We start from the raw sequence: 26,456 nt of genomic DNA on the forward strand, positions 1-26,456 counted from the left end.
GGGGGGGCTGCCGCCAGCCCTTCTCTGCCTGGTCTCTTCCAGAGAGGGACCCACGAGGATTTACTTTTTGTTGTTAAACTGCCTCCTAATGAAGTCACAAAAGCCTTTGGTAAAAAGCTGTGAAGGTTTGGCGCCTTTCTATCACTCCAAAGCGCCGCTCCTCCACCTGCTTGGTTATTGCTTCTGGACTGTTCTAGACGGTTCTACATTGGGTGCTGTGGCGGAACGAAGTCGGGGCGTCGTTCGTCCTCTGTCGGAGCCTGTGTGGGGCAGAGGTCACAGTCCCAGCTCTGGAGCCAGGCTGCCTGGACCTGAACCCCGGTCCTGCCGCTTGGAGCAACCTGTTGGACCTTAGCCTCTCTGTGTCTTGGCTTCCTGGTTACTAAAATGAGGTTCGCAAGCACTCCTTTCATGGTGCGGATGGGAGAAGGGAGGAAGTTAATGCTCCCCGAAACCTTTAGACCAGAGTTAGCCCCTAGGAAGTGCTCACAATGTGGTACCTGTGGTTTCCCATTCATAAACTAGCTGCCGGTGCAGCCTTGCAGGACAGCAGGGAGCACGGAGCCAGGGCGCATGCGCGGGGGCGGGGCGGGGGCGGGGCCTCGCGCTGGTGGCTCCTCCGCTGCAGTTTCCTGAACCCGAGCCAGCACCCGGGCAGGCAGGCGGGCGGGGTTCGGGGTCAGTTGGCACAGCGTGGCAGGCCCCAGGGCAGGAGTGCCAAGTCAGGAATTGCCCCAGGTTTCAGCTGTTGGACTGGACCCTGAACCATGCAGCGTGTCACAAGGGTGTGTCACACAGCCACCAGAACTGCCTTAATGTGATCGCTTGCCTGGTGGTTAAAGTGTATCCTCTCAGTGAGCACAGACAGGGTGGGGCAAAAGTAGGCTAGCAGTTGTTCCTATGGAAAATAATACAGTAGTTAATAAGTAATAATGCAGGAATCAGCTGTGTTTTGTATACGCACAACTGTAAGGGCAAATTTAAATGTTTAAATAGCCATATAAACAAATTTTTAAAAGGTGATACTGATTTTTAAAATGTATTTTAAAAAAGATTTTATTTATTTTAGACAGAGGGGAAGGGAGATAGAGAGGGAGAGGAACACCAATGTGTGGTTGCCTCTCAAGTGCCCCCCACTGGGAACCTGACCTGGCCCACAACCCAGGCGTGTGCCCTGACTGGGAGTCGAACTGGTGACCCTTTGGTTCAGAGGCTAGCACTCGGTTCACTGAACCACACCAGCCAGGGCTGATATTAATATCGTATTTTATTTAACCCATACACCTGACATATTATTTCCACATGTAATCAACATAAACGTTTTTGATGAGCTATTTTACTTTTTATTTTTCATACAAAGTCTTCAAATTCGTCCCTGGGTTTCACACCCGGGCCCCTCTCCATTTGGAGTGGCCGCGTTGCACCTGCCTGGGAGCCCCCGCGGCCAGTGGCCGTGACACGGGAGGAGCAGCCCTCACTCTGGCCTGTAACGGGAGAGCGCCTGTTCGTTGTAAAACCGAAGACGGGAGTGTTCGCCTCTTGCACTCGGTTTTCTGGAGTAGTGTATTCAGAAGACCATGCCTTCCACAGTGTGCTGCCACTTTCTTTTCTTTTTCTTTCTTTTTAAAGGGGTTTTATTTATTTTTTAGACAGGGGAAGGGAGGGAGAAAGAGAGGGAGAGGGACATCAATGTGTGGTTGCCTCGCACATTCCCCCCACTGGGGAACCTGGCCCGCAACCCAGGCATGTGCCCAGACTGGGAATCGAACCTGCGACCCTTTGGTCCACAGGCCTGCGCTCAATCCACTGAACTACGCCAGCCAGCCAGGGCATGAACCTGTGTTAGCAGGTTCTCTCATCCCTTCCCAGGTGCCCATCCCCTTATTGGCTGTGACCCTTGGGTCCTGCACATCTCTCCATGGGCCCTGAGACACTCGGCAAGCTGGAATCGAAACCTGGCTCTGTTTGGCTCCAGCGCCCACCCGTCCAGTTCAGAGCTCTGGTCTGTTGGATGCTCCCTACCCCAGCCTGCCCTGGCCTGGCACCTCGTGGGGCCCGGAGCAGGTGGTGCTCCTGCCCCAGCTGGCGTGTGTCACGAGCTGGTGTCTGCTTCACTCACTGCTTCCCCTCTGGACGCCAAGCCTGAGCCCCCAGCCCAGCACCTGCCTGGCAGGTGAAGCCTGACCGATGACGGAGGGGTCTGTCTGCTCTGCACCCAGCCCGGGAGCCCTGCCGGGGACTGGCGGTCACTCAGGGCGCCTCCCTGCTCGTATCGTGGTGCTGTGTCCTGCTCCAGGGCCACAGTGCTGCCACAGGGCCCCCTCCCAGCCAGGGGGACCCCCCTGCCGGCCCCGAGGAGGGGAGGGGGCAGGTAGGGCTGTAGGCTGTCAGGCGCCTGAGAGAGGAGCTTTGCATGCAGCCAGCGCAGGTGCTCCTGGGCCAGCAGGGAGGCCATTCACAGTGGGGCCAGATGCTCCTCGTGAGCCTGTCTGTGCCTTCCCTCGGGCGGGAGGGTGGGGAGGTGCCTTCCGCCCGAGTCTCTGTCTGGCTGGGGCCCAGCTGCTGGCACGGGAAGCGGGTGGCAGCGCGTCAAGTTCTCTGTCCTCCCTGTCGGAGTTCCCGTTGCTCCTCGAGGGTCAGAGCCGGGTCAGAGCCGGGCGCTCACCGAAAACACGGGAGTCCTGCTTTTTGGCTCCGGCTCCTGGCAGGTCAGCTGGCTCCGGCCCGAAAAACCACCGCCTGCGTGCTGAGCAGGCTTCCCTGGGAAGCGTGAACGGCCTTCCTTCTGCCAGGGCCTGGGGAGACGGGTGAAGGTTTCTGGTCCACACTGTGTGACCTTGGCCATGGGGGTGGGACAATCGGGGGACGGTGGGTGTCAGGGTCCGAGGCAGCCTTCCCACCTCTGGGGGAAGGAAGCCTGCCCCTCAGCAGGGTGCCCTCTCTGTGTAGGGCAGGGAGGTGCAGGCCCCTTGCTGGCTGGTGGCGGTGAGCTGAGTCCGGGTTGGGGACAACAGCGGCATGGGTACAGAGACCCCGACCCAAGTCCAGGTAGTTTAATGTAGACCCATAGGGAGGGGCCAAGGGGCAGCTGTCCGTTAGACATGCCCCGAGTGTGGCGTTGCCTCCCCCCCGAGATGCGAGGGGGGAAACGAACACACAGATTTCCTCGTGGTGGGAAAAGAAGACCCGTCCTCACTGGAGGGAGGGGCCGGGACACACCAGTCCTCTGGTCCTGAAAGTGAGGGTGGACTGGGTGTGGTCCAGGCAGAGGGAGCGGAGTGTCCGCCCCCGAGGGCGTGTTTCCATCTCTGTTAGAGAGAAAGGAAGGGAGAGAAAGAAGCTACGATGCCGGACAGGAGCATTTGATGGTGCGCGCCTGGACCGCGATCCAACCTGCAACCCTTCGGTTACAGGATGGCGCTCCAACCAACTGAGCCGCACCGGCCAGGGCAGGTGAGGCCATTCTCAATTCTGATCCCGGGGACAGTGGTCACAACCCGGCTTGCTACAGCGTGCCGCAAGCCCTTCCTTCCCCAGTTGCCCCCCAAAACTTGATCAAGGGCGAATTGATTTCTGCTGCGAGGGGCTGGCGGTCACAGAGCCGCCCGGCCCAGCAGAGCCCCCTTCCTCTGGGCAGGAGACCCAGGGCCGGGTAACGTCGGGTTGACGCCACAGAAACACCACCCTGACCGAAAGGGCGTGTCAGGAACTGGCGGCCGAAGTCTGGCTCCCACACACTGACCCGTGAGGCTGCCGGCCGGGGGAAGGAATGCTCGGCGGCTCTGGCGGGCACAGGAGACACAGCTTTCCTGGAGCTGGGATTTCATTATGGAAATGGCTGGCACCGTGTGTTTTTAAACTCTGCAAACGTGCCACCCCACACTCTAGTACTTGGTGTTTGTGCTGCAAATGTCAGCAGATTGACAGCTCTCGCAGTGACGGGGTTCTGAGCTGAGGGTTGGGGGGTGGGCAGGATCAGATTTGGAGCCGCAGAAAGAGGAACATTGAAAACAGCTTCCCGTTGGTGCTCCTTTCCTGCTGGGCACTGCCCTGCGTACTTGCCTGTAACTCTCGGGGCATCCCTGCGGTGGGGGTGGGGGGGGGTGTTATCCCATTTGGCAGACGAGGAGACTGAGGCATGGACATGTAAGGGCATTGCCCAAGCTGCCTGCCAGTAGTGACAGAGGCAGGACCTGAACCCGTAAATCTGGCCTCAGAGTCCATGTTTCTCAGCTGGCATGTACCTATTGTACTATGAAAAACAAAAAAAATTCTTTTCTAAAGATTTTATTTATTTTTTAGAGAGAGGAAGGGAGAGGGAAAGAGAGGGGGAGAAACATCAATGTGTGGGTTGCCTTTTGCATGCCCCCTGCTGGGGACCTGGCCTGCAACCCAGGTATGTGCCCTAGACTGGGAATCGAACTGGCGACCTTTTGATTCGCCGGCCGGCGCTCAACCACTGAGCCACACCGGCTGGGGAGGTTTTATTCCTTAAGGGCACGTGTCCCGAGGGCCGACTGCTGGTCTCCCCTTGCGGGCCCCGGCGTGAGAGCGGAGTACGAACTGCAGCGGCCGGGGTCCGGGCAGGACAGGCGTTCAGAAGGTTTCTGCCCCTGTTTGACGTGCCCTGGTGGAGAGGTGTGCCGCAGAAACTGTAGCCAAAGGAGGCATTGTGCTTCCAGAAAAATCTCAAGCAGCAGTACTGCAAGCAACTCTAAAAGCTGTTGGATCGGGCTACAAGGGAAAGGGTGGAGGGATTCAACCAGTTGGTGTGAAAGCTGGAGATGAAGTTCTTCCAGGATATGGAGGAGCCCAGGTGGTGCTAGACGACAAGGGTTATTTCTCATGCAGAGGTGGTGCCATTCTTGGAAAGGATGTAGACCGAAGTAAGTCGCTATTGAAATGGCATCGTGTGACGCAGCCTACTTATTCCTTTGAAGTACTGGAATCTTTCATCATGTAAATAATTTTCGTGTCTCTTTTATAATAAACTAGTGATATCCAAAAAAATATTAAAAGATTTTATTTCTTTATGTTTAAACGGGAAGGGAAGGAGAAAGAGAGGGAGAGAAACACGGATGTGTGGTTGCCTCTCGTTCGCCCTCTACTGGGGACCGGGCCCGCAACCCAGGCGTGTGTCCTGACTGCGAATCCAACGGCGACCCTTTGGTTCGCAGGTTTGTGCTCAATCCACTGAGCCACACCAGCCAGGATAAAAGACAAAAAAACTTTTTAAAATGTGGGGAGGAAATTAGAAGAATATTTTGTAAAAAGATTTTATTTATTTATTTTTAGACACAGGGGAAGGGAGGAAGAGAGGGAGAGAACAGCCTATGTGTGGTTGCCTCTCCAGCGCCCTCTAGTGGGAGCGTGGTCGGCAACCCAGGCACGTGCCCTAGACTGGGAATTGAACCGGCAGCAACCCTTTGCTTTGGAGGCCAGTGCTCAATCCACTGAGCCACACCTGCCAGGGCTAGAAGAATAATGAATATTTTCTCATCTTGGGATGAGAGGGATCCCCACTGGCTTTCCCTCTCTCTCTCTCTCTCTCTCTCTCTCTCTCTCTCTCACACACACACACACACACACACACACACATACTCTTTCCTGCTGGCGGTCATGGTCAGCAGCTGTAGGCATGGAGCTATTCCCCGCCCCCAGCACCTCAGGAGGTGTTTCCAAAGAACAGGCCCCGCCTTCTGTACAACATAATGCCAGCATCCCACCTAAGAAAAGGAACGGGAGTTCTGTAACCTGGGGGGCCGGGCACACGCAGTCTTGGTCAGCAGGAGATCGTGCGGGTGAACCGGCCGCACCTGGGATACCCCTGTGCCCCGGAGGGCTCAGCTAAGTGCCCCCCACCCTGCCCCAGGCCTTTGCATCCTCAGTCCAGGAGGGTGGTCTGACTCGTCCTCGCCTCCCCCTCCCTGACTGCCCTGGGTGCTCTGTGGCTCTGTCTGTGTGGCATGAACCCATCAGCCCCTCGATAGGTCGGTCCCCTTGCGCTGTCAGAGGTAGTCGTTCGAGGCGGCTTCCTCCTCTGTAAGGGCTGCAGCTGCCTGGGAGGGTGGCCCAGACCTGTGTGAGCCCCGGGACTGACCCAGGGCTGGGAAAGCGGGGCTGGGGGCAGGAGTCTGGGAGCTGGATAAGGAGGAACCTCGGGAATGTGTTTTTGGAAGGAGGGCCCCTGCTGGGCAGGCCGTCTGGGCTGCCCCAGAGTGGGTACCACGGCAAGGAAGGTGGGCGGGGCCACCTCCTGTAAGGTGGAATTTGGGCTGCCCTGTGTCAGCAGAAGCCTTGCCAGGCCAGGGAGGCCCAAGGGCTTGGGGCCAGCCAGGCAGCCTCGGTCGGAAGGCAGCTTCTGCCACTTACTAGCTGGAGACTTGAGGCAATTTACGTGGTGTCTCTGCCTCGGTTTCCTGATCTATAAAGTGGGTTATTCTGAGGGTTCAGTGGGTCGGTATGTGTAGTAAAGTGCCCAGCGTGGGGCCTGTTGTGTTCAGTAAGTGGCTGTTACTCTCAGGTGACCAGCGGTGTCCCATGTGGCCGCTGCCTTGGCTGTGTGGCCACCGGAGGGGGCCCTGCTGCCCTTGGGGCTGCTGGAGGTGGCTCTGAAGTGGCAGGGGCAAGGGGCAGGCGTCTGCTGCCCTGCGTGCGCCCAGGTGCTGGGACAGGGGAGAGCAGATGCGATCACAGCTTCCGCAGCAAAGACAGGAAGGAGGAGGCTGCAGGTTTCAGAGACCCCGGTCTGCCCTGCCCCCCGCCCCAGCAGGCTTTGCTTGGGACCTCAGGCGCGAGCCGGGGCTGACGGAGGAATGCTGCAGAGCTGGCAGGCCGCGGGGAGGCTTGGGCCCCGGATGGGCCCCTCCCCCTGGGGAGACGACCTGCCTGTTTTCCAAATCTGCAGTGAGAGTTCGGACGGGTTTAAACTCTCGTGCATTAAGACTCTCAAACCACCTGAATCTTTTGTTTTTGTGCACACTGACCTTCGGCCCCCTCTACTTGAGACCCTAGCGTGGGCGTCGGTGCTCGAGCTCCCGTGGAGGGGGTGGGGGGGGGCCCTGGCAGCAGCTCCGTGTCTGCAGCCGCTCCACTGCTGACGCAGCTCTGTCTCCCAGCGAAATTAGTGCAATTACTCGATTCAGATATTTTCCTTTTGTAAAAATAGCGGGAACACAAGCGAGAGCCCTGATACGGCTGAGGAAGGAAGCTCCCTGTCGGGGCTGGAGAAGCAGATGCGTAGCTCTTGGGACATTAGACCGTTTAAAAGTGTGACATGCAGGAAACGTGTCAGAACTGGGGTGAAGAGGCAGAGCGCCCACTCTTTACACTGAGTCTCGCCGCCCCCCCGCCCCCCCAAGGCGGCATTGTGCAGTCTCACCCGCTGTGCCCTTCAGGGTCACAGCGGGTGTGAGGGCACAGCGGGTGTGCACAGGCTGGCTGCCTTTCCCCTTGGCACAGGCTGCTGAAAAGCAGTGGGCTTGCCGGTGGGGTGTGGCGGGCGCAGGGCCCGAGGTCCTCAGGGGGCCCCAAGTACGGTTTCCGGTCTGGGCAGGGAGCAGCATGTCTGGGTCCCGCTGGGCGCGTCAGTGTGGATCGAGGTCAGGAGGCCGGGGAGGGGATGCACCGAGGGAGGGACTGAGTCTTCCCCGGGGATGGCCTTGTTCTTCCCGCCAACATGCCAACAGAGTTTGCGGACAGGAAGAAAGACGGAGAGACTGTTACTGAGTAGCTAGTGTGGGGCCAGAAGGCTATTTCTGGGCTGGGATGACGCTGCTTCCTCCCTTTGTCCGCTCCCCACCTGGCCTCCTGGACCCCCTCAGCGTGCAGAGGGAGGCGGGGCGTGCCGCCACTGGGGGCTCTCGGACCCTCTGAGCCTGGGAGATGGGGGCGGAATTCCCAGCTCCTCTGAGGAGCCCTGGGGGGTGATCTGGGGTGTGGCTTCTGCACAGTCACATCTGCTGGCCCCCCTGGAGCCCACCCCTTTGGGTCTATAGTAGCCTCTGTGCATTTCTGTGCCAGCGAGGGGGCGGAGGGGGTGTCTTCAAACAACAGAAATGGTTGCTTTCACAGCTCTGGAGGCTGGAAGTCTGAACGGAAGGTGTCAGTGGGCTGAGGGCTGTGAGGGAGGGCCCGCCCCGGGCCGCTCTCTCCCTGGCTTTCCTCTGCATGTGGTGGTCTCTGTGTCCAAATTGCTCCTTCGTATGAGGGCAACCCGTCCAGGGATTCGGGGTCCGCCCCACTCCAGTGCGACCCCATCTTAGTGAATCCCATTTGCAAATGCGCTCTTTCCTGTGAGGCCACATTCCAAGGCCCTGGGGGTTGGGGCTTCACAAGGTGAATCTGCTCCTTTCAGCGGGAACAGCTCATCAGCTGTCCAGAGGAAGGCCTGGTCCATGGGGCCCTGGGGACTCTGACATCCAGCCCTGCAGTCCCCTGGGGAGGAGGTGGAGGGACCAGCCGCTGAAAGGCCCCAGCAGACGAGGACGTGCAGAGGGGTCCACTCAATGTCTGATTTGAAGAGAGCTGGCACTGGTGTGACTTTGTGTCCCTGACTCTGTCTTGCCCAGCGGTGGTGGCTCCTCTGGTTGACCACCGGCTGTGGGCTGGGCCCCGGGCTGGCCCTGCCTGTGGCGGTGTGGCTTCAGCGGGCAAGGCGGGTTGTCCCTAAGGTACAGGCTGACCCCGGGCCTCAGCGGGGCGAAGGCGTCCACCCCGGGGTTGGCACCTGGATGGCAGGGTCCGGGCCGAGTCTGAAGCCCGAGGTCTCAAGTGCAAAGCACTGGGGTCCGTGCCCACGGTGTTGCCTGTGGTTTGTATCCTCGACAGACTGTGCCCCCCAGGGCCCATCTCTCTCAAGCCTGCCTCCCTCCCTGCGGAGAGAACAAAAGCCTGGGTGCACGGTAGTTCATGCTCAGAAAAGATACTCACTCCCTCACTCCCTCACAGAGAATCACATCATACACCTCCTGGGAGCCCAGCCGAGGTCCAGAGGGGAGCAGGAAACAGAAGAATATCCGAGAGTGATGAGTGTTAGGTGACCGTGGTGATGGAGAGTGGCCGGGCATTCAGCTGGTGTGGGAGGGGGTTCCGATGAGCTGGAGCTCAGAGGCGCGGAGGCTTGGTGGCGACGGAGGTGGGGAGGGGGCGAGTTCCGGGTGGTGAGCTCCAAGAGGCGAGGTGCCCGGGGCGTTCAAAGGTGGAAAGGAGCTTGGTGTGGCTCCGTGCCAAGCGGACACTGCAGGCGAGAGGCTGGGAAGTGCCCGGGTCACTTCCGGATTGGCCGTGGGTGCTCGGGGCGGGGAGGGTGGCGGCTCGCCTAGGCTGTACAAAGGAGGGGGTGTACAGAGTGGACTTGGGACACACTGAGGAGGTGGAGCCAACGGCACTGACCGCGGATTGGTTGGATTGGGTGTGGGGGTGTGGCGAGGAGGAGGGAATGGAGGATCTCACCTGGAAGGTTCCTGGCTGTGCATTAGTTAAGACGGAGAACATGGGGTGAGTGATTTGGGGGATGGAATTTGGAGGTTCGCTGCTGCTGCTGCTGCTGCTGCTGCTGCATCAAACCGTCTTGGTGGGCAGCTCCGGACACTTTAATAAAGACTGAAGGATCTCGTAGGCCTGCAGCGTGCGCGGCTCTGGGCAGGCTTTGGGCCAGCAGGGGCGGGGTGGGGCAGCCCCAGGGCTCTGCTGTCTTCGGGGCCTGCAGACCCGCTGCCGGGGTCCCCCGCTTCCGCTGCCCGCGCGGCCAGGGCTGCGGGAAGATGCTTTGCTGCCACCTTGTGGCGAGAGGAGCCCGTGCGATGTCGGGGCCCATGTAGCGCAGGGACGGCCCCGCTGCAGGGAGAAGGTGAAGCCTTTCCCTGAGCTGCCCACACGCACCGCGGTGTCAGCAGGAAGCCAGCCCTCCGCATGCCCGAGAAGGCGGCCCGCAGCTCCGTGTGGGTTGTGCGGCCTCAGCTGGGCGCACCTCACCTTATCAACGATCGTCCAGCAAATATGTGAGTGGAGACACTAGTGCAGGTTCTGCCGGATTCCTGGGCCCGAGGCCTCCTTTGCTCTGCTCGGGACCGGCGTTCTGTTCCCGCGGTGCGTACGCCGCATGGCAGGCCTTTTCCCCGAGCTGCCCCGGTGCGGTCAGCAGTGCATTCCTGCTGTCCCCGGACACACAGTGACACGCCCCGGGCAGGATGGCTTTGGCCGCAGAACCCCACTGTGAGCGCATCTAGATTAGAGTCTTATGAGTCGCTGGCACTCAGAGCAGAGGGGCTGCGCGGTGCTCCCGGGCACGCGGGTCCATCCTCATCCGACGCGCATGCGCCGCACGCTTTTTGAGATGTTGCATCTGAGCGCCTCGGGAACGTCCGTGGCGACTCTCGCCTCCAAGCGAGGGGTTTAACTTGGTGATTCTGATGGCCGACCGCGGACACGAAGGCTGGTTCGAGGACCGTCTGTCCTGTTTGCAAGGTCCCAGCTCGGAGCTCCTCGGGGCTGCCCTCATTACCTCCGCGCTGTGTTGAGCCGAACCGTGTCCGCTGCTTCTCTTCGCAGCAGAATCTCGTCACGCAGAACAGAGACCCCGTCCCCGCCTGGGGCCAATGGGAACGAGGCAGCGCTGTGTGCCTGCCCTGTGCTCCTCTCCTGGCTCTATGTCCCGGGACTTTGACGGGCATGTGGGCCGGCGCCCTCCTCTGCTCGTTCCAGCCTTGGGGGAGTGGTTTCTGGGAAGCAGGGGTGTGAAGGAGGCAGCTGGCCGAGGAAGAGGAAGCTGTCGGGGTCTGGGGACGGGCCAATGTGCCTGGGCTGACCCCACAGTGGGAGTGGGAGCTCGGAGCTCGGTGTCCTCTGAGAACGGGAGATGTCCTTTCATACTGGGGCCGGGCACTGCTTCCTGTCTTCTGTGTACCAGCGTGGGTGGGGGGGGGGCTTCCCCCCTCCAGTCCCGTCCTGCCGCCCCCACCCAGAGAGCCAGTTGGAGTACCTCTTGAGCACCTCGTTCCCGATCCCCCTCGGTCCGGGAGGGCTCCCAGACCGCCGTCCTGGGCTTGCGTTTTCACCGGCTGGGCGGGGGAAGGGTTTGCGATGAGCACCCTTCTCCTCCGAGGGAGGGGTGACTCCCCGCGTGTGTGAGACACAGACACACAGATGTGCCGACGGGGAACCGGAGTGTGGGAGTTTTACACTCGGAACTGTGAGTCAGGATTCCCGGGTCGAGTTTCCGTCTCCGTGCCTGGAGGTGCCTGGGGAAGGCCCTTCAGCCGCAACATCTGGTGCGTGGAGACCGCGCACCGGCGGAGGAAGACGCCAGGGCGTTGTCTCACCCCCAGGGTCTCCCCGGCGATCCAGCCCGGGACTTGGCAGCGCCGAGGTCGGAGAGGCCCTGCCTTCCTCAGGCATTCCCCCACTCCAGCCCCCTCTGGAATGCGCCGCCTTCCCCTTGTGCTTTGCGTCTGACCAGGAGCTTGGGATTCTGCAGCTGAGAGGGAAGCCGGGAGTGGGGTTGCACTGGGAGTGGAGGAAACCTGGGGCATTATCTCTCGAAAGGGAAATGCAAGCCCCTCATCCTGGCCGCTGCCAGAACTGGTTTCTCCTGATCTGCCCAGGGTCCTTGTGGATCGGGGAGAACTGGGCCTGGCTCCCGTCCAGGGCCTTGGGGGAGAACCCGGCATTTAATGAGTGTCTGGCGCGGCCCACACTGGGGAAATTCAAAGGGGCTAGGAGAGAGGGAGCGCCAGGCTCCAGCCGGTACCACGCGCTGACACTTCACCTCTGCTTGGCCAGTCAGCCTCTGGACGCCTCCGCGCAGGAGGCGAGACCCAGGAGCAGCAGGCCGGCGACCTCAGGGACTCCTAAGTTGAGTCTCTTATGCAGAACTGTAGGGTCCAGGTCCAGAGGTTGGTTACCTGTGGCTTTTCCACTGCCCAGAGCAAGGCCAACGCTTGACCCGGTCTAGATGACTTTATACTCAAGGGAGAAAGCCTCTGTCGCTAACAGAACAGCCGGCTCCCCTGCAGCAGCACCCAGCAACTCCCGTTCTCCAGAGTCCCAGCCTCAGGGCGTCTGAGCCCCAACAGAACTGAGATGGGACCACCCTACCCTGTTTGGGCTTCCCACTTTACAGATCAGGAGACTGAGGCCCAGAGAGGGCGAATGACTTACCTTCTGACTCCTAGTTTACACTTTTACTAAGTCCGGCCCTGGGTTTCACCTTCAGGCCCTTCCTTTGGAGAGAGCCCACTCCTGTCCAAAGCCGGCCCCAGTGTGTGGGGTGCTGAGAACTGTTATTTATTTGGCCTGCTCTTAATGGCAGCGCCTCACCTACCTGCCCCGATCCAAGGAGGAGCCCTGGGCTGGAATTTCCTGTTTTCTGAGGGTTCCAGGGGCTGCCCCAGCAGGCTGGTTCCCTGGCGCCGCCGTTCCTAGGTGTTCCAGGCCGGGCTTGCCGCCTCTCTCTCGGTGCTGGGCTGACTCCCGGCCTCTCCAGGTCTGGGCTTGCCCCTGCGCGGTGGAGGAGTTGTGAGACTCAGTCGACCGACGCCAGGTGCCCAGAGGCCCAGAGGCCGGAGGTCCGTGCGCTCCGGCCGCGGCCCCGGCCCGGGCCCCGCCCCGCGCCCCTCGCCATGGGCTTGGCCCTTGCCCGCGGGCCCTGACCATGGAGCAGGGCTGGCCGCCGAGGGACACTTACAGCCGGGAGCGGCCCGCCGTATGCCGCCGCGCCCTCAGCGTCTGCGACTCACTGGACCTGCAAGGCGCCCCGGCCAGCCGCGCCGCCCCCGCCCTGCAGGCTGCCCTGTACGCGGGGCGCGAGCAGACGGCGAGGCCGCGGAGCGTGTGTTCGGGAGGCCCAGCGCCCCCGCCCACCAGCGCCCGCAGCCTGCTGCTTGGCTTCCTGCGCCCGCGCCTCGGCCGCCGGGGCCCCTCCGACGGCCGCCCACCGGCCCCCGGCCTGCGCCCTCGGAGCGCCTGGGCTCGGCCGCGCCCAGTCCGGTGCCCAGCCCCGTGCCGGCCCGGCGCAGCCACTCCCGGGGCAGCCAGGCGCCGCGGCCACGGCCCACCAGCATGACGTTCCTGGAGGTGAACCGCCTGGAGCTGGCCGAGGCCGAGGCTGCGGCTGCGGGCGCCGGGCTGGGCCGCGCCGGCAGCGCCGGCTTCCTGCGGGGCGCCTCGCTGTGGAGCAGCCAGCGCTGGCAGGTGCTGCGTGGCGGCAGCAGCAGCGGGCGCGCCACCCCGAGCCCCCGGCGCGGCCTGTCGGCTCTGAGGAAGAGCTTCAGCTTCCGCCTGCGCCGCGGCCAGGAGATCAGGCGCTCGGAGTCCGGGCTGCTGCCCCGGGTGCGCACCCGCAGCGACGGCGACGCCAGCTCCCTAGGCGCCTTCCCCAGCCGCCGCGACCTGCTGCTGGGCGCCGAGGCCCCACGCGGTGCCCCTGAGCCTGGCCGACCCCGCTCCGCCGCCGGCCTCTGGAAGCTGCTCACCAGCCGCTTCCGCCGGAGGGACCCCCCGCCGGACCCCGCACCGGCGGAGCCGCTGTGGAGCCGCCGGGCAGCCATGGCCCCTGGGCCCCTGGGTGCGCCGAGCGGTAAGGGGACGCGTCTGGTCTGGGGATCCCTTTCTGGTTGGAATCTGCGCTCAGAGCTGGTGGGGAACCTGGAACCCACCTACCTGGGATAGGTGGGCGTGCCGTGCGATCAGGGGACAGCAGGGCTGCCCAAGTAAGGTCGGTGAGGGTCCTGAAAGGTGGTCATCTCAGACAAAGGGGACTTGCAGGTGGCCCCTGTGCTTGCCCTGCCCCGTGGCCTGGTGGAATGGGAGGACAGAGCTGAAGGCCTCTTTCTGGCTTTGGCCCACACGGCACTGAGGCCTGGGGGGGCGAGGCTCCGGGCGTGGGCTGCCTCGAGGTGGGGCCACAACTCCTTTCTAGCTCCCAGGCCGGCCTGACCCTCCTCTCTGGCCGTCTCTGCAGATGAGCTTAGGAACTGCTTGTGGGCCGGGGCCCTCCGTGGGATAACCTCTCAGGGGCAGCCTGGGGCAGGGAAGGAGGACGGCCCCGGGCCAGGGCTGTGGGACGGCCACCACAGCCTAGACATAGGGAAGGTGGTGCAGGCCCTCAGAGGGCTTGGGCGGCAGGAGGCTCCCCATCCCGGGGACAGCGCCCGCGCCGGAGCAGCTGCCCTGGTTTGAGAATGGACTGAGCCGCAGGGAGCCCGGGAGGCGGGTCTCTGGGGGAGAAAGGGTGGAGGCCTCCCAACAGGGAGGAGCTGAGGGTGGAGGGCCAGTTGGGTGGGGCCGATAGCTCCCCATTGGACCAACCTCCCGGGCCCGGAACGGGGCAGGTGAGGGCTCCTCCCTCTTCACCCTGGCAGGAATGTGGTGGGTGGCCCCACCCTGCACAGGGCAGCTGTCCCTACTTGCTATAGGAGGTTGGCGCCCCAGCTGCCAAATGCCCAGCCTGGCCTGGGACTGGGCCGAGGCCTGCCGGGGCTGCCTCTCGCCCGGGTCTGTCATCGGAACCCCAGGGGGCGCCAGGCCGGGTCTGGCTCAGGTGGGCCCTGCGGCTTACCTCGCTGGAGCACTGAGAGGAGGAGGGCCCCAGGTCCAGGCCCCGGGAACGAGCCTGTGTCCCTCGGAGTCCTCTTCCCGGGAACTGTCTTCACTCCATCCTACTCTCCTGCTGCTCCCTGGGGAAGGAGGGGTGAGGGTCGGGGTCCCCTCAGGACAGCACTGTCCTCCGGCCTTGGCCTAGGAACGGGCAGGGCAGTGTAGGGGACAGCTGGTCGCAGATAGCACAGGTGCGGGTGCCACCCAGTCCTGATAGGCAGCCTTCTATCCTGCAGACTCGTTTGTGAACAGCCAGGAGTGGACCCTGAGCCGCTCGGTGCCGGAGCTTAAAGTGGTGAGTGAGGCAGGGAGGGCCGGGCCGCGGCGGGGCTGGGGCCGCCCCAGCCCGCTCTCTCCGCTCTCTCCTCCGGGCCTCTCCCGCCGGCCCTCTTCCCCACCCGCTCGCTCGCTCTCATCATCGCTGGTCCTTCTCAGTCCTCGCTGTTTTTGCCTCTCCCGCCCCACCTCCTCTCTGGCGCCCTCTGACCGCCGCTGTCGCCCCCTCCTCTCCCGCAGGGCATTGTGGGGAACCTGTCTAGTGGGAAGTCGGCCCTTGTGCACCGCTACCTGACAGGGACCTATGTGCAGGAGGAGTCCCCTGAAGGTGAGCGTTCCAGGTCGGCCGCGCGCTCTCTTTCTCCCGTCCTCTGCGCGCTGCGCACCTGCGCACGGGGCTCCAGCCCCTCTTCCCGCGCAGTCCTCGCTCAGTCCTCCGGCCTCCTCCTGGGAAGCCGTGCACGCCCCCTCTGCGCGGCCAGGGGGCGTTCCTCCCCGCTGCGGGCCTGACCGCGCGCTCTGCCGTAGGGGGTCGGTTTAAGAAGGAGATTGTGGTGGATGGCCAGAGTTACCTGCTGCTGATCCGGGATGAAGGAGGCCCGCCTGAGCTCCAGGTGAGGCTCCCGCCCAGCCCCGGCCCGAGGTGTGCGTGGGGAGAGGGGGTGCGGAGTTCGCCCGGGACCGGGCGAGGCCGGTCATTGTGCGCGGTTCCCCCTAGTTTGCCGCCTGGGTGGACGCGGTGGTGTTTGTGTTCAGCCTGGAGGATGAGATCAGCTTCCAGACCGTGTACAACTACTTCCTGCGCCTCTGCAGCTTCCGCAACGCCAGCGAGGTGCCCATGGTGCTGGTGGGCACGCAGGGTGAGCGGGCCTGTGGGGCTGGGTCCCCCGGTGGGCAGGTCTGAGAAAGCCCCGCCCCCTCCCGCCCTTTTCTGGAGCCACACCCACCGCATCTTCCCCAGCTACGGCCTGCCATCCTGGCGACAATAGGTCCGCGTTTTTTAGATGAATTAGCCCAGGGGCTGGCTCGTTCTCACTCAGTGAGTTGGTGGCAGAGCTAGAACAAGGCCGGACGCCCTCCGCGCGGCGCCCGCACTGTTATCACCGCCCGCCCGGCAGCGCCAACCGCCCCCTCCCGCCTCCACAGACGCCATCAGTGCCGCCAACCCCCGGGTCATCGATGACAGCAGGGCCCGCAAGCTGTCCACAGACCTGAAGCGCTGCACCTACTACGAGACGTGCGCGACCTACGGGCTCAACGTGGAGCGCGTCTTCCAGGACGGTAACTCGGACGCCAGGCGGGCCCTGCGGCCAGCGGAGCTGCGTGCTCTGGAGGGGGGCGGGGGGCTCCAAGCCGGGCGTCTCCCTCCTCCCCAGAGGGGTAACTGACTGTGCTGTCCCCTGCAGTGGCCCAGAAGGTAGTGGCCTTGCGGAAGAAGCAGCAGCTGGCCATCGGGCCCTGCAAGTCACTGCCCAACTCCCCCAGCCACTCGGCAGTGTCCGCGGCCTCCATCCCGGCTGTGCACATCAACCAGGTGCGGCCCGCCTCCCCGCTCCCTGCGCGCCTCAGCCCCGCCTCTCCATACTGTCTGTCTGCCTGCGTGTGCCCCCTCATCTGGTCTCCCGCCTTGCAGACGGTTCGAAAGTCCTGGCTCCAGTTTCATGCAGCCTGCGCGGCCGGCCTGGCCTCATCCGCAGCCCTGTGGTGACTCCTTGCTAGCGCCCACCCCGCTCGCCACCCACCCCCCGCCCTGCAGCCCCTGCAGCTGAGGCGGCAGAACATCCGCTCTGGTCCGTGCTGGCCGGGCTGTGTCAGGAGCCGCTGCCCATGGAGCGGACTCAGGAGGCATAGGGGCGTTCTCAGAGGCCTGCAGGGGACCGGCCCCTGGCGAACGGGGCAGCGTGGGCAGGCCCCCCCGCCTGTCGGCAGCCCGTCAGTGTTTGCGTTCAGGAGGGACCAGTGGTTTTTGTGCCGTGTGGGGTATCAGGGTGCCTCTGAGCCTGGGCCTGCCAGCACTGCCCCCATAGTTGCACCGGGACACCCCTCCAGTTCCTGGCCTAGCGCCTGGCTGTTTCTCAGCACTGGGACCGGAGCGTCCTGCTGTAAGTGCGGCTCCCTGCTCTGTCCCCTACTCTGCAGGGAGCCCCAGGCTGCCCCAGGGGCACCAGCTGGTGTGGCCTGGCAGACAGCCACCCCTTCCCTTCTGCCAAGGGCCCACCCTGGCCGTCGCTTCCTGTCGACGGCCTCGCCGCTTTTTCAGAGACGCCTCCCCTTAGCGTTGTAGAAGGCAGCCAGGTGTGCCCCGTAAGTGTCCCAGGTGGGGCGTAGACACAGGTCTTCTTTCGCTGCCTCTGGGCAGCTCTGCCCTCCCGGGCCGGGCCCCACAGACGGCCAGGGCCCAGCTCCTTCGTTCCTCGTGCAGGTTAGGGTCTGAGTGTGTGTCCCGAGCCCTGGGCTGGGCGCTGGCACGCACCCCCTGTCCCCATCCTGCCATCCTGTCTTTCCGGCCTTTGCCAGCTCTATCCCTTTCTGCTATCGCCTCTGACAGTGGACAGGCCTCAGCGATCCCGTGTCCCTTCCCCGGTCACACACGTGCCCCGTGTAGGCTAACCTCATCCTCCCCGGCCCCTGAGCCCCGCACCAGCCTCTTGCATCCTTGACATACGTCACTGACTTCGGGGTGCCCCGCCAGTGGGACCTGCTGCCCCACGCCACACCCACCTGTGAGCCGAGACCCCACAGTCCCCCTCCAGCCTCCGCCGCTGATTCTGACTTGCTGGCCGTCGCCTCCGTGAGCTCCCTGGTGGGCCCCGCTGGCAGCCCCGTGCAGTGGCCGCTGGACTGCACCGGCCTCCAGGCCTTGCTGCCTGTCCCCTCGGCCCCGTCTTTAGGAGCGAGTGGCCCCTCTGCTGCCCCAGGAGCCCCCGGCCAGGCACCCCCGCCCCCGAGCCGCCCCCCTCAGCAGCCCTCTCTGTCCGTAGGCCACGAATGGCGGCGGCAGCGCCTTCGGCGACTACTCGTCCTCAGTCCCCTCCACCCCCAGCGCCAGCCAGCGGGAGCTGCGCATCGAGACCATCGCCGCCGCCTCCACCCCCACACCCATCCGCAAGCAGTCCAAGCGGCGTTCCAACATCTTCACGGTATGTGCCCGTGCCCGCCCCGCCACCGCGCTGCCGCCGCCGCCGCCGCCGCCCGGCAGGCAGGGCCCCACCAGGAGCAGGGCCGCCTGCGGTCCCCGTCCTCACAGACGCCCAGCGCTCAGTAGGCTCCCCCGCTGCCCGGGCCCACAGCCAGGCTCTTCCTCCGGGCCCACCGCCGCGGCCCTCAGCTGCCCCACTGCACACAGCCCCCCCCCCCCGCCCCCCAGGGCATCCCGCCAGCTTGAGGGATCTTTGGAGGCATCTGTGCTCACCGCCCCGGCTCCCGGCACTTGGGAGCCACGCACCGACACACAGCGCTAGTGGCAGAGTGGGGACCAGGGCCCAGGCCTCCCGTCCACACTCTGCTCTTTCCCGTCACCCCACGCTTCCCCGCCATGGGGGTCGGTCTAGGAAAGCTTTAGGCACCTTCTCCAGGCCTGCGGCCGGTGCCTCGCCACCCCGCCTTCCAGCCCTGGGGGCCAGCTCTCCCCCTTTCCTGTAGACCTCACACCCGGGCCTTGTGCCTCCCACCGCTCGGGGCTGTGTGCCTCCCACCGCTTGGGGCCCCGCCTCTGAGCTCTTAGGTGTCCCGAGCCTCCCGCTTGTCATGCCCAGCATCTGGCCTCTGACACACGGTGTCCACCCCCAAATGCTCCCCCTCCAGCTGGGACTTGGCTGGACCCTTCCAGGATCTTGGGTCACAGGTGGGTGAGCTGTCGCGTGGATTCTCAGGAGATCGCCCCGTCCTTTTGCGTCACTCCATGCGCCTCTTGCGGGCCACCGGGCCGGGCCCTCGGCCTGGCCTCGTGTGCTGCCCTCCCGGCCGGGCCCCGGCCAGGCTCTCAGGAACCAGCCCAGCAGAGCCAGCGCTCCAGGCCTCGCCCCCTCATTCTCGCCTCCGCCCCGCCCAGCACACTTCTGCCCGGTCTGCCTGCTTCTGTCCCCTGTGCCTGCTGCGCGCTCCCTCCGTGTCCATGCCGACTGACCCTCTCTCTGCCGACCGCCGCTGCCACGCTTGCAGTCCTGACCCCGCCTAGACGCGAAGCTTCCTGTTTCTTTCTGCTCACGCCCCTTGAGACTCACAGGGCCTTGGGCTGCCTGCTTGTGCCCGCACCTCCTGCTTCTGCTGCTGCTGCTGCTGCTGCTGCCACCACTGCTGAGCCCTTGGGTGCCCATGTTTGCGGTGACCGCCGTCCATGCCCTCCACACCTGCTCCCTGACATCCTGCCTCCGTCACCTGCCCCCTCGACGCCCTTCTTAACCTCTTGCCTTCCTCTGCTGCTTGTCCCGCACCCCCGGGCACGCTTTCCCCCCTCCGTCCGCGCCATGCTCAGCCCCCCGGCCTCCTCGCCGCGGCCCCTCCGTGCTCCCCGCCCCGCGCCCTCTGCTGCCTGCTGCGCTTGTGCCGCGCCCGCCTGCCGCCCTCCTGCGGGCCCTGCCATCCGCTCCATCTTCACGGTGGCGACCTTATTTTTTCCTTCCATTGTTTCCATGGTGACCTCACTTGCGCCATCGGCCTCAAGACGTGTCTCCCGCCTCTAAGGGTGCATCTCGGGACCTCCCCTCTCACCCCTCTCATCCTCGCTGTTGGGGCCACCCCATCTCCCTCGTCGCCCACCCCGCAGAGCCACGCCTGCTCTGGGGCTGGCGCCCTCGTGGCCCTCCCACTGACGTGGCCGTGGGCGTCCCCAGCCACCCCCATGACGTCATGTGCTCATTTTGTTGCCGCTCTTGCTGCGGTTCCTGCCATGGGGTGTGCCCCTCGGGCTCCCGGGGACCCTCTAGTGATGGGGGGCCCTTTGCCTCCCCAGTCTGCCTGGGGCAGGCTGCACCCCACCCCTCCCCACAGCAGAAGTCCCGCCCACCCACCTTCCTCCTCCCCAGGCTGGAGGGGCAGAGGCTGTGGTGCCCAGTGGAGACCCAGGGCAGGCGCTGCCGGCGGAGCTGCGGGCCGGGGCCCTGGGCCCAGTGCTCCCGGCTCCTCGGCTGAGGTCCCCCCACCCCCCACCCCCAAGTTGCAGTCCTTTGCCCCTTCCCCGTACCCCCGGCTCCTGGCAGCCTGGGTGAACAGGAGGGACGTGGCACCCCGAATATTCCCCACCGGCTGAGACGGACTGCCAGCCGCCCTGCCGCCTCCTCTGCCTCCTCCTCCTCCTCCTCTTCCTCTTCACCCGCTGCTGCCTCTCCCCAGGCACCTGGGGCTCCGCCCTCACCAGTGCTGACCAACCTAACTATGCGGGGCTTGAGTATAACTTGCCAAAATCTTTATTCTTTCGATATTTGCAGATATGTGCCACTGTTTCCAACTTTTCATCAACAAAAAGGCCTTTCCAACTCCTTCCAAATTAGAAGACCAGGTGGTGACACACAGCACCTCTGGACACTGTCCCCTGTGCGGGGCCGGAGGCGGGCCGGGCCCTGGGACTGCTCTCAGATGAGACGCGGCCGCCGTGCTCCCCACTCCAGAGACCCGCGGGAACCTTTGTCACTAACCCCCACCCCCAGGGAAGGCTAGGAAGCTGGAGCCCAAGGCCGGGGGCTGCCGGGGACCAGGCCCGGCCGGACGCTGCGCCAGGCTCGCTGCATGGACAAGAAGGGAGCTCGGCCCCACGCCCGCCCGCCCGCCCGGCAACGAGGCCCCGAGGGGCGGGGCGTCCGAGGGGCGGGGCGTCCGAGCGCCCGCGGCCCAGCTGCTCCTGGGGGAGCTTTCCCGCCCCTCCCCTCCTCTGCTCCTTCCTGCATGGACTTCTGCGTTCCTGCTCCGCTCTGGACGCCAGCACCGCCGCGCGCTTGCCTTTCCCCCTCTTGGCCTCCCCGTTTCCTAGGATCCGCGTGGGGGCGGCTCTGCCCCGGGAGCCTGGCAGGGGCCCAGGGCCTGTCCTGGCCCCTCTCCTCTCTCTCTCCATCCACTGTGCCCCTCGGGCCGCGCCGACGAGCTCAGCGAGGCGTGCCGTGTGGTGTCTGTGCCGCCGGCGGGCCGCCCGCCCGCGCGCTTCCGGGCTCGGCTGTCCCCGGTTGTCGTGCCCAGTGCTCCCGGCCGTCCCTCCGTCCCACTGTCCACCTCGCCTCGCCCCTGGCCTTCTCTTGCACCCCGGCCCCCCCGGGCTGCGCGCCTCTCACGCCCTCGGTATCTCGTGTCCTCGCTCTTCTGTAAGGGGCGGTCCCGGCTCAGTGACCTGTGCTGCTCTGTATGGTGCCGTGTGTAAGAATAAACCCATTGGAATACTCTCGGTCTCAGTTCCTTCCCGGTCCCGCCGCCCCGGCCCTGCCCCGCTGCTAGGGCCCGTCCCGGCCGAGGGAGGGCGGGCGGGCTGGGGGTTCCAGGTGGGCAGCTTGTCCCCCGCCGCCGACCCTGGGCCCCTGTAACGGGCCTCTTCTTTTCTCTTCCAGTCTCGGAAGGGCGCCGACTTGGACCGGGAGAAGAAGGCCGCCGAGTGCAAGGTGGACAGCATCGGCAGTGGCCGGGCCATCCCCATTAAACAGGTCAGCACCCCCTTCCCCTGCTGCTCCAGGGGAGCCGGTAAGGCCCAGGAAATGCTGGAGGGTGGTTCTTTTCCGGGCCTCTGTGACGGGGGTCCTGGTGGCAGAGGCGGACGCTCCTCCTGTCGGGCCTGAGGTTCTGCTAAGGAGGAGGAGACCCTGGGAAGGGTGGTCAGAGTGGTCAGTGCCCGTGTAACAGGCTGGCGACCGGAGCAGCCCGCGCTCCCGGCTTTGCCTGTACTGCCTCTCCACCACCAGGGGGCAGCAGAGAGCCACCCGCCGGCCTCCCGCGCTCTGGGCTGGTGGTCCTGGAGTCGGGGACCTGGAGGGGAGGGTCTGCTGTGTCTGCCAGAGGGCCGCGGGGTCTGGGCTCTCCGGCCCGGAAAAGGAAGAGAATTCGCGAGAATAGCGCGAGTGCGCACGGAGGGACAGACTGAGGGCTGGTCTTCCCCTGGGTTTGGTGGCAGCCTTATCCCTGGGAGCCTCTCTTCGTGTGTAAAGAAAAAACTTGATCGAGGAGTCACTGCCTAGCAGGGCCGGCTGCTGGCGCCTTGGGTGCTCCCAGGCCCACTGACGTGGGTGCCCTTGCGGGAGGAGACGCTGAGGGATGGGGGCGCCCCTGTGCAGAGGTGGTGGTGTGCGGGGCCGGGCTCTAGAGCTGCTGGCTGGACGAGGGCAGAGCCGGGAGGTGCCCCACTGGAGGTTGGGCAGGAGGCTGCGTGGGGGCTGAGGTGCCCGCGAGGTTGGGGCGGTGGCCCGGCGGCCAGTCTGCTGCACCCACGGGATGCTGGGCTTGGCAAAGACCTCCTCGGGAGCCGGGGGTTGGAGACGTCGTGTCTACGGGGCTGTGTCAGGTTCTGCCCACGCAGGAGACCGGCACGGCCAGCGCCACAGAGCTCCACGTGGCCTGGGCCCCGCTGTGGTCAGGCTGGGGCTGGGGCCCATGAGCAGTGTGACCGGAGCTCACGGGCGAAGGGCCATGTAGAATGGACAGCCCAGCGCACGGGTCAGGTCCCCGGGGGGGCAGAGCGGGGACACGGCGTGTGGCTCTGTGTCCCTTGTCTCTGCGTCCACCCTCCCTGAGATGTCACCGCACTCGCGTCCGGCAGGGTCAGCTCTGGCAGGGCCAGTGTGCGGGGAAGCCGGGCGGGAGGCCTGAGCGCGGCGGCAGCAGCCGGTCAGTCTCCTGCTGGTTCCCACAGACCTGTTGATGGATGCGTGATCGCCCGTCTCCGGGGCTGTGCAAACCCACCGCCTCCTGGCGGGGCGGGGCGGGGGCGGCTGCTGCGGGGCGGGCGGTGTGGATGTGCTCACAGAGGACGGCCTCTCCCTGCCTGGGGGACAGGTGTTTCCTGCGTGTGTGTGCACCCATGTAAACCTTTAACACAAAGGGCGTCCCCCAGCCCTTCCTGTCTGGGGTAGAGGTGCCGGTCACGTATCCGGGTGACGTGTCTGTTGCCTGGGCCTCCACGTGGATGGAAGCAGGAGCTGTGGGGTGGGAGCGGAAGCCCCGTGCACGGGCACCTGCGCCTCTGGGCTGGGCCAGGGGCGGTCAGTGAGGTCGCCTGGGTGCTACGGGTCCCTAACCCTCAGGGCCCCTGAGTGTGCTGGGAAGGATGCTGCGGGTAGAAGCTCAGTGCAGAACGGGGCCCTGGGCCTCCCTGCCCACTGTAGGCAGGAACCTCAGGGCGGAACACCAAGGGATCACCCAGGGGCACTGGGGGGCATGCCTGCCTTTGGGGCGAAGGCTTCTCCCAGCCCATGGCCATTCCCTCTGGTCCCACCTCCCTCTGCCCAGGGCCGGCCACCCTCTTTTCCCGCCCGGTGTCCCGTTCTGCCGACGCTGCTCCTTCCCCTCCCCCCTGCTCCTGCTGGGAGTGGAGATTGCATTTCAGTTGCCATTTGCATTCCCAATCAATCCGGACTCCGCAATTAAGCCGGCTGGCGGAGCTGCGAGGGAGGCGGCGGCGGGAACGGGTCCTCTGGGGGCTGTCGCCTCCGCACCGCTCCCATTCCGCCCCAGATTGCTTCCTGCTCCGCCGTGCGCAGCCGGCCGGCCGGGGAGGGAGCGGAACCCCCGGAGCTCCTTCTCCCTCCTTGGAACGCGCGGTGCGCGCGGGGGCTCGGGCGGTCGGGCCCTGCTGGCCCAGCCGGGCCTCCATCCGCCCGGGCGCCCTGCGGCCAGGGGGCGCGGAGTGGGCGGGGGCGGGGGCCGCTCTGCCCGGCCTCTCGGCGAGCTCCGCCCGGAGTTGCTCCCACGCTCAGGCTGCCGGCTCCTCCTCGGCGCCTCACGGCCCTCCCCGCCGCTAACCTAGCCCAGGTGAAGAGGGCGGGCTTGGGCGGGAAAGCGCTCCGCTCCCCGCCTGCCTCCTCCAGGTGTGCTGCTCGGAGCGGGCAGGATGGCCCTCCGTGAGACCGCCCTCCGCATGTGTCGGGGACACTGAGGCCCAGTCCAGGACACGACTTGTTGGATGTTAAGGGCTAGTTGGTGGCAGAAGGGGCAGCTGAGCCCGGCTTCCCTTTCTCCTGGCGGAGTCGGGGGTCCGGGCAGGACCCAGGAGGGAGGGCCTGGTGAGTCTCAGGGTTTGAGAACGCAGGCCACTGTGGAATCTCCCAGGGAGGGGGACGTGGGGGGCAGGTGCGGAGCTGCAGGGGAGTGGAGGCCATTTCCTGGCCCTCCTGGGGGGCATCAGGGGCGTACTCCGGCCTCGCTCAGGGGAGGGGGCCCAGGCAGCCACTTGTGGCTGGTGCGGGTAGGTGCCACACCCAGGACCCATCACCCGGGCTCCTGCACAGGCTGTGCTCAGCTACCCTGTCGCAGCCCAAGGGTCCCTGAAACACCATGTGTCCAGAAGCCCCTTGTGGTGGTAGAATCTCTCAGGCTGAGGGGGGCCCAGGACATGGACCTGCCCTTGGATTGACAGTTCCCCACATCCGTTCTCACACGGCGGGGGGGGGGGGGGGGCAGCAGCAGGAGGAGGGGAGGGAGAGAGAGAGAAGGGGTGACAAGAATGTGAACGCTATCGAAAAGTGGGGGCTGGCTGGCTGGCGTGGAGGGCCCTTCCCGCCACCTGGGCGCCTGCATGGGGGGAGAGATCAGGCAGGAAGTCTCAGATCACCTGTTGGCCCATCTCCTCGCTCCGAGCCTCCTTTCGGACTCAGAACTCGGAACTCACTCAGAACTCGGAGGGGAGGGGTGGTGGGATCTGGGGCCACCCCTACCTCAGGCCACAGCCACCGCTGGGGGGACCACCCACCTTCTCACGCCCGAACCTCTCTGTTTCTCGTAATTTATTGATTTTTAGAGAGAGACACACACGTCATTTTGTTCCACTTATCCATGCACTCATTGGCTGGTTCCTGTATGAGCTCTGACTGGGGATCGAACCCACAATCCTGGCATATCAGGACGGTGCTCTAACCCACTGAGCTACCTGGCTGGGGCATGAATGTCTTTTTTGTTTTTTTTGTTTTTTTTTAAATTTTCAGTTTCAGCTGAAATTCAATAATAGTTAGGGCCCGGCACAAATAACGCCCCTTTTTATTACAAAATCCTAAGTATGTAATTCTGTGACGTAACAGTATCACACTCGGGCACACCGTAGGACATTTTAGGAGGTGAAATGTTCACATTGCTGTCCATCTCACGCAAAACATTCACGTACCCTACCATCCACTCTCAAGCAGGCCTTCTGCCGGACCCTGTATAACTTTCAGGTGGAGAGCACAGTGGTTAGACATTTATGTACCTCACAAATGTATTCCTAGCATCTCCTGGACACCGTACATCATTACGACATTACTGACCATATTTCCTATGCTACGTTTTTACATCTCTGTGACTATTTTAAGTAACCACTCCACCTTTTTCATCCATTCCCTCCAACATCCACCTCCTTGGTAGGCACTAATTTGTTCTCTGTATCTATAAGTTTGTTAGTTTATTTTCTTTTTAAGATTTTACTTGTTTTTAGAAAGAGGAGAAAGGAGGGGAAAAAGAGAGGGAAACACCCATGTGTGAGAAATGATTGGTTGCCTCTCACATATCCTCAGCCGGGGACCTGGCCCATCAACCCGGGCATGTGCCCTGGCTGGGACTCGAACTGGCAACCTCTCAGTTTACAGGCTGACTCATACTCCACTGTGCTACACCAGCCGGGGCTGTGCGTTTACTGTCTTTTGTTAGATTCCCCGTGTAAGTGAAATCCTCACACCTGAATCTCTTAATCCCTACTCTGCGGTCTCAGGGCAGGGCCCTCCCTCCCTGAAGGAGGAGCCGTCACAGTGTCTGTCTCCTCCTCTTTGACACTCACCCAGATGCGCTCAGGGTGCTCCCCTGCTCCCCCAGCCGATGCCAGCCCTCCTTCGTCCCTGTTTGCCCCCAGTGGCCCCATGGCTCTGTGTGGCTGTCCCCGCGCAGGAGTTTCGTCCAGGCACCTGCAGGAGCGTGGCCTCTTCTCAGCCCTCCCGAGTGAGGGTGCAGGGGCACACGGGGGTGATGTGGTCCTGGGGGATCTGCCACCTGTACACCATCGTGGCCATCCTTGTCCCCCCGACCGCAGCTTCTGTGCTCACCTGCGCTCGCTCTCTCTCTCTTGCACACGGTCTGTTGTCTGAGGGAGCGAGCCACAGGCCGCTGAGGGTGTCTTCAGGGGCTGTCCCCTGGGCGCGGGCGCGTTTCGTCTTCCGTCTTTCCGCCGTCCCGGCTGGCCGCTCCCCAGCCCGTCCACCAGGCGTTCCTGGGTGTGCGCCGCGTCCCAGGTGTCGTCACGGTGCCGAGGGCATCAGTAAGGGAAGCACACCACAGGCCTCGCTCTCTCGAGCTCTAGCCCACCCCAGGCGGCACGGGGAGTCCGGTTGCCGGACTCAGTGGCTGGGGATCCCTGCTGCCTGCCTTGTGGGAGTCGGGCATCCTGGGGTGGGCGAGGGGATTTTCTGCCCCAGTCCAGGGCCACTGTTGCGGGT

General features: G+C 64.1%; 1 protein-coding gene and 1 pseudogene across 8 annotated transcripts in view; both read left to right on the plus strand.

Moving 5' to 3' along the window:
* AGAP3 (ArfGAP with GTPase domain, ankyrin repeat and PH domain 3) overlaps positions 1-26,456 on the plus strand; it is a 50,510-nt gene that overhangs the window by 7,920 nt on the left and 16,134 nt on the right. For 2 of the 8 annotated variants that reach the window (XM_028525476.2, XM_028525477.2), the window contains exons 2-9: positions 14,832-14,890; positions 15,112-15,199; positions 15,400-15,485; positions 15,590-15,731; positions 16,018-16,152; positions 16,278-16,405; positions 17,853-18,011; positions 21,402-21,494. In XM_028525476.2, coding sequence (XP_028381277.1) covers positions 14,832-14,890; positions 15,112-15,199; positions 15,400-15,485; positions 15,590-15,731; positions 16,018-16,152; positions 16,278-16,405; positions 17,853-18,011; positions 21,402-21,494 — 890 coding nt within the window. Of the gene's footprint in view, positions 1-2,630; positions 2,636-13,187; positions 13,577-14,831; positions 14,891-15,111; positions 15,200-15,399; positions 15,486-15,589; positions 15,732-16,017; positions 16,153-16,277; positions 16,406-17,852; positions 18,012-20,297; positions 21,239-21,401; positions 21,495-26,456 lie in introns of those variants that run through there. The other 6 variants (XM_036011055.1, XM_036011052.1, XM_036011053.1 and 3 more) reach the window with 6 other exon arrangements.
* On the plus strand, positions 3,019-11,853 carry LOC114507927 (annotated as a pseudogene).

The sequence above is a fragment of the Phyllostomus discolor genome, chromosome 10 (genome assembly GCF_004126475.2).
Source record: "Phyllostomus discolor isolate MPI-MPIP mPhyDis1 chromosome 10, mPhyDis1.pri.v3, whole genome shotgun sequence".
Lineage (NCBI taxonomy): Eukaryota > Metazoa > Chordata > Mammalia > Chiroptera > Phyllostomidae > Phyllostomus > Phyllostomus discolor.